At 32.9% G+C, this 11764-nt stretch overlaps 1 protein-coding gene across 1 annotated transcript; it reads right to left on the bottom strand.

The window, feature by feature from the left end:
• Positions 1 to 7549: 7549 nt before the first annotated feature.
• On the bottom strand, positions 7550 to 11484 carry LOC143616756 (uncharacterized). Its single transcript, XM_077089497.1, has 11 exons — positions 11160 to 11484; positions 11010 to 11081; positions 10866 to 10933; positions 10617 to 10744; positions 10316 to 10537; positions 10092 to 10238; positions 9338 to 9640; positions 9083 to 9259; positions 8116 to 8992; positions 7854 to 8038; positions 7550 to 7765 (listed from the first exon to the last, which is right to left on the bottom strand). The coding sequence occupies exons 1-11, from the start codon at positions 11462 to 11464 to the stop codon at positions 7550 to 7552; spliced, it is 2700 nt and encodes an 899-aa protein (XP_076945612.1). The 5' UTR covers positions 11465 to 11484.
• Positions 11485 to 11764: the final 280 nt, after the last annotated feature.

Consider the following 11764-nt stretch of genomic DNA (forward strand, 5'->3'; position numbering starts at 1 on the left):
CATGACACATGTGTTACCACGTGATTACAACCAACGAGAAAGCGCCAGGTGTCCCAGAGGACACGTGGCGCAGTGCGATTGGAGGAGGCCAACGAGGTTGAGCCCAATCAGTGGAAACCCTAGCATTATAAATACAGCATCAACTCCACTTTGATGACACATTCATACTCAATCATTGACAGTTACAGGCAGGGATATCACATTCAATCATATTGAATTACATTCACTCACAATCAGTTACAGAAAAACACACAGTCTCATAATCAGAGGGTATTCAGCTATTCAGCAATACTCTGGAGACTCCCTTACACACATTATCATCTTCTCCACAATATACTGATTCTCACGCCGGAGGGTTACCCCAAAGAGGACCCCTCTGTCCCTTTCTGAGGGGTAAGTAACGGCGCTGTTCATTTTGTAGGTGGAAGAGCACGGATCCCGAAGAACCATCGGTGAAATAGTATAATCACACCCGAGGAAAGTAGATCTGATACCAGTGAGTAGATCCACGTTTCTTCAGTAACAATTATACGAGTTAAATATGATGGGCCCAAACCCATTTAACAATGCCATTATTCTCATGTTTTCATTAACATAAACTTGTAATTAACTAAATGGGGTCATTGGTATTTCACCACTAATATACCAATTATAGTCATATAAGTGATAACCATTAGTACAAAAAGTACAAAAATATACTTAACTAACAGAAAAATACATATTTAGGGTTCCCTCCATATAAAATACGCCAAATGGGTTTTCGGTTGGTTTCTTATAATTTTACAACAACTATAAGGTTCAGTTTAAAAACAGATTTGTGCAGCTGTGGAAATCCAATGTTTACCCCTGCTTACATTAGGTAATTCATTTCAATCTTTAAATCCCAGTAAAATAGACTCATAGACCTTTCTATCGATATAAGATACGCCCTAATCGGACTTATGGTTAATTTTCTATGAGTTTTTAAATAACGGTTAAAATCTAGAAATAAGCTGAACTTTCAGCACTTTGGTATCTCAACCCATTGTCAGTTCACACCCCTTTTTCATGTGTTTAAACCACCGGGCTATCATCAAAACAATGTGAAGTTGTTACGACAAACCACTCTTCATATTTTAATGTGAAAACACCAAAAATACTAGTTGTAGGCTAGAATGACTTACTTTAATTTCAATATTGAAGAACATTTCTCAAACTAGTATCAAATTAACAATTTGGATGACCAAACAAGGAATCTTTGATACCATGCTTGCCAAATCAAGTACACTTTATGAATATAACTAGATGTAAGATTCACTTACCTCGGCTTTGCATGTCCTTTAATTCCCGAGTGCTATCCCACCTAAAGTCAACATACGAGGATAGATGTCAGTTCTTCATATTTAACATTCGTAATTGTAAACTAACCCCATGTCATTTCTCATATAAGTTACCTCTAAATAGATGTATTTAACAATGATCTATATATTTAACATTACACCCAAACGATTATTTCGATTTATGCCAATATTTTCATTGAGGCATTTTGACAAACACTTGACGTGTACCACCTTTTCCTTTTATTCTTCTTAAAAACAATCTTTACTTTTAACGTCCATTTACATTGTGTCATTGAACCATTCAACATCAAATGCATAACTGCATCATAATTCGATTAACGAATTCTACCATGCAAGTGTCATCTCTTAACCAGTATCATACAAGAAAACATATTTAATTATTCATCATATTAGGATCATGTGAGATGTTAATTCAATCAACACATGGTTAAATCAAGGGTGAGTTTACTTCTTGCATGTTCATAACCGATTCCTTATAGCATCTGTTTCGACGAGAGTAATTAAAATAAGATAAAATAAAAAACAAGATATACCCCTTTTTAAAAATAATCAAAAATCAAAAAATAAAGCAAATTTAATCACTCGGTTTTCTTATAATATTGACAAATCTTTTGGGATCAGATTTCAGTTTCGACAAAAACGCAGCATTTAAGAAAAGATCCGAACATGGAATCACATTAATTAAGATATTTTCACAAAGATTCATGTTCAGCGTTATTATGATATAAAGAAACAAGTTGATAGCAGGTATAATAGACTTAGCATGATTTTCATTGCATCAGTGATACTAGTTAGATTCAGTTAGGTATAAATCTTATATGGATATCACTCATGAACCTGTGATGCCTCATATCTCTTCTCAAAGCGTATTTGGCTTTCCCCAGATCACCCCAAGTTGATTCCAACCCCTAGTGCTTAATCAAAAGATTTTCTTTATATGAGTAAAAATATAAGCTTTAAGGTTGAATGTTCGACTTACAAGTCATCCGGACTTACATGTCTTTCATTCAGAGTGTTCAAAACAAATTTGAATGCTCCACCCTTGTAGTTCTAGTTTGACCCTTTAAGCTTTTAAAAAAATGAGTTTAATAACACAATAGTAAAGCACTTTTTTTTAATAAAACAATACAAAGGCATAATATTTTTGGAGATCAAGACACTAACGGGCTTGTATATGACTAGGTAATTACTTTTTTATCTATCATTCGGAGATATGTATATGGAGACATGCACATTTCTTCAAAAAAAATTTCCTGGTCCGCCACTGATTGTATCACAACACTAGCACAATCTAGAAAAGTTGCAGCCCACGATTACAAATAAGCTTTTGGTTAACATTAACCGTTACTTGTAATCTTTGACTTCTCGATAATATAATGTATGACCAAGATTCACGCATACCCTTACAACTTTTCAGTGGCTTAAAAATCTGTCTTTTTTAGCATCAAAACACCTGGTAAGCGACATTGGAATACAAATTAGGCTTAGATAATAATCGTTTAAAGAACACATATCTTGAAATGCTACAAAACAAGACTTAAAACCTCCCATATCAACAGCAATCTACGTAGTGTCGCAAAATAATATCGTTAACATTCGAACCAACCCACAACAACAATAATGCAAGAGTTTTTGAGAAACAAAAATGAGTATTTGGATTTTAACAACTTGCCTATATTAGGAACTTGGATTTGGGATTCTGAAGGGATATATTCCCACCTCCCTTAACATTTTTTTTATGATATACTATATGCATATAAAAATAGAATATATATATATATATATATATATATTAAAAGTGAAATAATCCGAGACGAGCCGACTTAGCTTCATATCAAACCATATCGAGTGAGCTTTTTGAACAACCAGAAGAAAGGAGTAGTGCAGAGATGGGGTAAACCAGATAAAGAGAATTTGGCCGAGGTATATCAACTATAAGTTTGATTGATTTGAATACGTATCAAGATCAATATAAGAAAGTAGGCATATTTTTTTAACTTATGTAAGTTGCCCATTTAAAGAATTGTTTAATATGTTTTATTGACTTCTACATTAACGCAACATTGATTTGTACATTATAATCCACATATCAATATCGAATAAGATTTACATCGAAAAGTCGATAAAAATAAGCGTGTCGTAACATAAATTCGGTTTTCTTAATCACATAAATAAATAAACTTTCAAATACATGGGTGAAGATGAGGGGCTAAACTTATAGTACTATTTTTTTTAAAGAACTCATGTTCACGTGGAACATATTTTCTAATGGACAAGTTTGTTCCTATCTTACGAATATTGTATTTTACTTAAAATCTAACGTCTTGTTTTAATTTTGCCAATGACTCCTCAAGTGGATTCGATCCCATGGAGAGTCGGGTTAAGAAGCCGGCACCAACCTGAAAATATCGGAATACCATCCCCCGGATTGGAGGTTTTTTTTCGGGAATTGGGAAGTTGGAGCCAGATTACGCTGGCGTGTGTGATTCCTTCAAACCGGGACAAAATGGGACGACGGCGTGCCATATGGGAAAAGTTGGATAAAAAAACTAATTGATGTTACACATATGTGGCATACGAGATAAAATAAGAAAAACGAGACAAAATGGGATGACTCCCCATGCTCTAAGGTACAATAAACTAGGTATAAACCTAAAGGACATTTGTTTATAATTTACTCTTTTTAGACTTCTTTATTTCTTTTGAACATAATTTTCTTTGATTTATCTATAATCATCGAAAAACAAACATCAAACCGTTAAATCAGGCCGACTGTGATCCAACCAACCAATCCGACCAGTTCAGTTCGTCTATTTCTTAACCATAATTAAGCATTTCAACACAAAACTTTTGTCAAAACCGGTTAAATCAGTCTATAAATAAAAGATAGTATTTGTTAGAACCAATATATGAATTGTATCATATGGTTTCGACTTAATGCGTGTCATGGTCAAAGAAAGATACATCAATCCACTGGTAACCCAACAAGTAATTAGAATTAGGAGTGCGCACGCTTCGGGTTGGTTCGTTTATTAGCCTAAACTGAAACAGAGATCATCAGTTAATTTATTTTATGAAACAATCGGTTTATGTTCAATCGATTTGATTTAGTCGGTTAGGCTTTCAGTTTGGTTAATAACTAAAACAAAACTTGGGCTAGATATTTTCTTAGAAATACAAGAGATTGAGGTATAAATACATGAAATGGATGTATAATATCGTGATTTGGAGGTATGAATACATGAAATTGAGGTATACACGCTAAAATATATATGAAAACTAGGTTAGGTACCTGTGTAAAACACGGGTTAAAATAAATAAATTTATTTAAATAATAACACAGTATGAAATATAAAAAATATTTTCAACATATATAAAGATATAATATATGGTATAATAAATTACCCAATACACAATATGGAAATAAAAAGTTGAAAATTCGTAAATCCTTAAATATTTCTTTGTATACAATATTTGTAATTTTATTTGTAACTTTATCCTCCATATTAAAATTAGTAGTTTTGTTTTTTATTTCAACACTGGATAAGGAAACAAATAATTGACTATGTGTTAAAACAGGTTGTCTAAAAAACAAACAAACTATCTAAAGCGATTGGCCGTAGCTTTTAAAAGTCTTCATTGCAAACGTAAAGTGAAAAATTTCTTCTTTGAATTTTGAATATTATTTATCTATTAACGTGAAAATAATAACTAATACAATATATTTATATAAAACAAAATAATATATTGATATTAATTTTTTAAACCAAGAACTCTTTATTAAAAAGAAAAATAAAATAAAATATAAAACTATTAATAAGAAAAAGAAATATATGTTTACGAGAGAGAGAGAGAGAAATTTTGTATGGATCACTCATGTGTAATGACATATGACGTTAAGAAACTCGTGTCGAACACTGGTAGAATAAATAAATTTATTTAAATAATAACATAATATGAAATATAAAAAAATGTTCAAAAGATATAAAGATATAGTATATGGTAGAATAAATTACACATTACACAATATAAAGATAAAAAGTTGTTGAAATTTGTAAATCTCTAAATATTTTTCTGTATACAATATCTGTAATTTAATTTATAATTTTAACCTTCATATCAAAATTAATAGTTTCACTTTGTTTTTGCTTTCAACTTTAGAAAATGAAACAAATAACTTACCATGCATTAAAATAGTTTGTCTAAAAAACAAATCAACCATCTATAGTGATTGGTCTTAGGTTTTATTAATCTTCATTATAAAACAAACATAAAGTGAAAATTTCCTTCTTTAAAAATAAATATTTTATCTAAATCAACGTGAAATCGTTACTTATAAATGCTTAATACAAATAACTAATATAATATATTTATATAAAACTAAATAATATATTTATGTTGGTATTATTTTTTTTAAATCAAAAAGTAATAATTAAAAAGAGAAAATAATAGATTAAAAATAAAAAAAGTTAAATGTAATATTATTAATAAGAAAGAAGAATGTAATTAATATGAGAGAGAGGTGGGAAAATTTTGTAAACATACATCTTGTGTGATGCCATGTGGCATTAAAAAACCTTTATTTATAATATGGTATAGATATGAATGGTTTGGTTTAGTTAACCGAGAGTACAAAAATACCGTTAATTGATTTTCGGTTAATTTTTGACTTGGTTTCGTCGGTTTTTTCGTTCGGCTTCAATTAACGGTTAAGTTGTTTCCCACCCTTACAAGTAATACATAACTTGATTGTGGATTCTCATGGTATTGCTCTTTTGTTTCTAGAATGACGAAACCCCCTTATCTTATTGATTACTTTCTTAAAATTATAATTATGTCATAATATATATATATATATATATATATATATATATATATATATATATATATTTAAAACTAACTTTACTCCCTCTCCTGTTATTACTATTCATTTTTTTACAACTATCCATGCTTTATGTAACTACTTTCATATCATGCAATATATGAAATTAATCCTAAATTATTTAATAAACAATATTAAATAACTCACGTGATTGGACTACATAACGACATATGATTGGCACACATAAGCTTGATGTATAAGTTTCCATTCCAATTGTACATACTTTCTATTTTCTCTTTCCTATGTTATAACAAGTATACCGAAACCGTTTCTTTTTTCTCTTTCCTTTTTTATAACGAGTATATCGAAACCGACTGAGTCACCATCCACCCGCAACGCATAAAATGTATATACATATATTTGTTTTTGTACTTATTATCTAAAACTAATTACACTGTGGTTTACCTAAATTACGGGCCCACTATTTTGATACGACTTAATGGTTCCGTTGCAACGCACGGGTCCAATATACTAGTTGTATTCAAAAACTTAAAACAAAATTTAGATTGGATTTTAATTCAAAGTACAGAATACAATTAAGCATAATCAAATCCATACTAATATTTCGGTTTTAAGCGGTTCAGTTAATTAAGTTATTAGAAAAAGTGTGTTAAACATGGGTCATAAAGCATTTGGTCAATTCAAGCCCATTTAAGTTAATAAATACACAACTTTTATGATACCATTATGGTTACCAATGGTTATGATACCATGACAAATTAAAATAAAGAGAATCAAATAATTAGTATTAATGTAAGTAATTCTATATAATTCTGAATGAATACATAATGGCAAATCATAGTCAGTCCCAAAGGAGTTATTCAACTGCTAATAACAGTAAGTCACTTCACAAAACTAACTCACCCGACGACAACCGTTGACTTGGTTGACTATCTCTAAAACACCTAATGTTTGTAAGCAAGCATATTTGCAACATATACATTGAATGTGCCAACCAAAATGCTACTCAAAACACCTTTTAGCACTTAACAGAAGGCACTTGCAAGCTCACAAAATCAGTCTATGTACTTGAAAAGGTCAACTGTCTGGTTAGTTGACCGATGGTTCACCAGTGGCAGGCCGGTTATGAAGTGATGCAAACAATTACGGGTTTGACCTTATATGAGGGGCTGCAAAGCGTACTCCTGACCCGCCTAAACTGTGTCCGGGGATATGTGTGGTGGGACCACCGGTCAAACACAGGTTCGTGGGCCGAATTAATGCAGATGGAGGGATTGTAAGAATGTTAAGCGCGCTAGTTTCTGTAATGAAAAGAAACAAAACAATAATTAAATAATGTTCTTAAAAGCAATCAAGTTATATTATATTAGATATCTTTTTGTGTTTTCTTTAGAATAGGAGTATCCTGACAATGTTGTGACAAAATCTCAGCAAGAAGTTTATTGACATTAACAAGCTTCTCATACTCTTCAAGAACCGTATCTTCTTTTGTTAAACACGTCTTTGAGTCATGAATCAATCCGCCATACTTCTTACGGATCTCTGAAATCTCCTTTTCACATTCAGAAAGTAGCATTGACTCCTGCATATAAACAACATCAATATATCATCCTATAATCCATCAATTAATAATAATAATAATAATAATATAAGTACAAGAAAACAAAAACCTTTTCTTGATGTGATTTCTCAATTTTCTCTCGCTCCTTTTGAATTCTTTCGATTTCTGTTTCAAGAGTATGTGGCTGCGGTTGATCGGTTTGACTTTGTTGACCTTCATTTGTTCCGGGATTCAAAGCAATTGAAGGTGTAGCAGTCTCACATGCTTGATGAGTGCCAAAAGGTGTATGTGTCCCTGTATGAAATAACAATAAAAATGATCAAATATATGATATGAAGGTTACTTAATATTAATAAATATAACTGTCGTACCCATCCATTTTCTTCCCACACTCTTAACCAACTTTCTTCTACTCCTCGGCTTTGATCTTACAAAAGAAGGAGAGGTTGCATTTGCATCTTCAATCATGTTTCGGGTTGACTTTGGAACTCTCCGAAACAATCTGTTACATAACTTTTCCGGTCCAGGTTGACTTTCTTTGACCAACTTATTCCAAAACACAGAATGTCTGTTATCGATCAAGTAATCATCAATAGATAAACTTTCTTTTGTAAGGTTTTCAGTTTCACCATATAACAAGATACTTTCAACAGAAGTGACAACTCGCGATATGATTGAACGCTTTGTGGGGCCCGGTTTGACACTCGTGTTCCTCAACAAGAATGACATCTCATGAACCAAATCATCTATAAACGACTGATGTCTGGTGTCGGTGCAGCTTTGGAGCTTACTGAATAAGTAAGAGGCGCCCCATCCTAGCAGCCGCTGGCAAGCTCTCCATCGAAAATAATAGTCAACAGGTGTACCTTGGTTTGACAAAATCAATGCTTTCTCTTCAACAGTGAATGCTGAATAGAACCTGAAAACATGTAACTGGTCACGATGCGGATCAATGGTGATCCTCTTGAGAGCTCTTATGTCAGTTGACGGGTTGCAGTCGCTGTTGAATAATATGACCGCATCGAGGCGTGAAAGCCGAATACTTGAATGGCAAGCGCGGTAATCACACAAGCAAATGAAACATTCACTCTCTGCATTGTTGAACTTTTCTAATGATTCCTTTTTCTTTGCAGGTGCATAATTAACAGTAATCACTGGGATATGGATATATGCATTCTCGCCAAATCTTCGATGAACAAGGTCATCCAAAAAATGCCCGGTTGATATCTTCTCTGCATTAACTGCAGACTGCCAATCAACAAAAGAAATTCTTTAAATAAAAAAAATATATGTATGGTGAGTATGTAATAACTAAAATACATTAAAAAATATAGTTACATGAAACAGAACGAGTGCTCTCAAACCGCATTGTTTAATCTCTAGCAGCAGCTTGTCAAGAACTTGAAATTTGCCACTGACATTGATTTCAGCAGCCAATGGATCATCATCAATCAAAGAACCTTCTTTCGAAGAATTACGCAAAGCGGGGTCCGCAAGAAACGGGTGATCACAGCACTGCAAAAATAATTATTAAACAGATTAATAATAAGCACTTACCAAACAGAATGCGACACATTACCAAAAAAAGAGAACCTTTTGAATTTGGGTGAGAATGTCACGGAGTGGAGATTTTCTTGAAGATGAGGAGAGTGCGTCCGAATTTGAAGCTAAAATTGAACAATATTGTTCGATTTGCATTGAAGAAAGATGAACCGGGACCCAATACTCGTCAAGATCAGGGGTGCTGAATGTGCACTCGAATGCTATAAACGGCGACAGTCGTTCTTTTAATGTGTTAATATCATTGTTCATTTCCATGTCAGCATCAACAGTTTGTATCTTTTGATTTTTGCAGTCAACGAGTGAAAGGATATTTCGGTAGCTTTGCAGGATATCCTGAACAGTTGACTGAAATCAAAAAATGTAAAAAACAAAGGCTGCAGCACGCAGTAGTGGCGGGCCCGCAGGTCAAAATGGGCTGGGCCAGGTTGATCCGCATGCATTTGTTGAGATTGAATGCACTGAAGACTAAGCATGGACTCAAGTTGACTTTCAGCCCGTTTGACTTGTTTCCCTTTTTATCTATCTTCTATATTATATTTTGACCCGCATACATTTGTTGAGAATTATTAATGCACTAAAGACAGACTTAAGTTGGCTTTCAGCCCGTTTGACCAATTTGACTTTTTCCCTTTTTTAGCTATTTTTTTATTATTATGGGCCCACATACATATGTTGAGAATTAGTGGACTAAAGACAGGCTTAAGTTGCCTTTCAGCCCGTTTGACCAATTTGACCCGTTTCCCTTTTGACCTGTTTGAAATAAAAGAAAGGTGAGAAAACATACCTCCGACTCGCCAGTAACTGTTAACAGTTTCATATCAGCCATAAGCTTCTGAAATTTGTTTAAATGTGTTGAATATACGAAGCATTGGCTCTCATCAATCACTAACAATTCCCACTTGGTATTACTAAGCATTTTCAACTCCAAGTCCTGCAAAATAACAAAATGAATATAATTTCCACACGATAAATTTGAGTCAGTTTCATATAATATCAAGAATTAAGTACCTCAGCAATGGCATCTAGAGAAGATAAAACGACTTGAGATTCTGAATCTCTAATGGTGATAATATAGTGACCACCTTTGTATGTCACAACCGACTTTGGCCACTTTGAAAACTCGGTTTCCCACAATGAAACAGCACTGGAAGAAGCTGATATTATTAGAATAGGCCTCATCGTGTTATCCAACAACGATGATACAAAAGACACCACCTTAACTACCCGCTCCTGCAATATCCATTAATTAATGTTTTATTTATTAAAATAATTATTATCTTTTGACGGGAAAATAAACCAAAAATCTCACCGGCCCGTCAAAGATAACAGCATTTTGACCTCTGTTCTGGTGTTTAAGAAGCTTGTTAACATAAGGAATAATATGATCATGTCTTTCGGTTGAGACCTCGAACTGATTATCAGCTAACTCACTGCTGCCTGTTGTGTATGTAATTAATGGCCATCAGTAAATATTAACACTAAATGACATTAATTAGAAAAAGACTACACAAGAAAATTAAACTGTCTTAATGTAGAGCTAAATAAACAGAACACACACCAGATTGGATCTTGTCTTTTGTAGCAGACTGAAGAACACTCGCTCCACATCCTTGTTCATAACATAATCTACAAACAAACAGTTTTATAAAACATGAATAATTAAATATTAATGTATGAACAAATATGTCATTAACATAATCACCTCTGTTTTTTACGCGAACAAGGTTCCGCAGTAGGCATGTCATTAACATCATTCCACACTTTCACCTTTTTCCTAAGAATTTAAAACAACTTTATAAAACATGAATAATTGATATTAATGTATGAACAAATATGTCATTAGCCAAATCACCTGTGTTTATTATGCCTGGTACCCAAACAAGATCCAACAGCAGGTGTGTCATTTACATAATTTGACACTTTCACTTTTTTTCTCCGAACTTGAAACAACTTTTTATAAAAATGTGAGTTTAACTTCTTTTGTTTCAAACTTTCCTTCTCATAACTCTTGATATTGATCGTATCGCGCTCTTTAGGAACGGGCCGTTTCCCACTTTTTTTCCTCTCTATCAAATCCATAAGTTTTTGTCGTTTCTTCGCCTTCGAAAGACTCGTATACGACTCGTCTGCGTTCGTCTTCAGGGGCATTTTCGTCATTCACATTAAGTCTTCTTCAACCTGCACAAGTTAAAGATTGTGCTACATATTTTTCATGATCAAAACAAAAACACTATAAACACACAAAATCCTTTTAAGCACTAAATTAACACATTAAGACAAACAATATATGTGTATCTAATATGTATGAATGTGTAAATCACACAAAAGTTTATAAAACAGGGGTATTTTTGTCATTTATTATGTCTTCTTCAACTTAGTGTGCTCTAAAATTCATGATCAACATAAACACAAAACTAGGGGTGTGCCCACAACCGCGAGACCAGACCATGACCCATT

This window comes from Bidens hawaiensis, unplaced genomic scaffold, assembly GCF_021521415.1.
Source record: "Bidens hawaiensis isolate Kalapana, Puna unplaced genomic scaffold, B.hawaiensis_p1.1 tig00049652_1, whole genome shotgun sequence".
Lineage (NCBI taxonomy): Eukaryota > Viridiplantae > Streptophyta > Magnoliopsida > Asterales > Asteraceae > Bidens > Bidens hawaiensis.

Coding starts and splice junctions, on each gene's coding strand:
- LOC143616756 (XM_077089497.1), bottom strand. CDS start 11,464: ATGACGAAAATGCCCCTGAAGACGAACGCAGACGAGTCGTATACGAGT. Junction 11,082..11,159: donor ACCAGGCATAATAAACACAG/GTGATTTGGCTA, acceptor TTAAATTCTTAG/GAAAAAGGTGAAAGTGTGGA. Junction 8,993..9,082: donor GAGCACTCGTTCTGTTTCAT/GTAACTATATTT, acceptor GTTGATTGGCAG/TCTGCAGTTAATGCAGAGAA.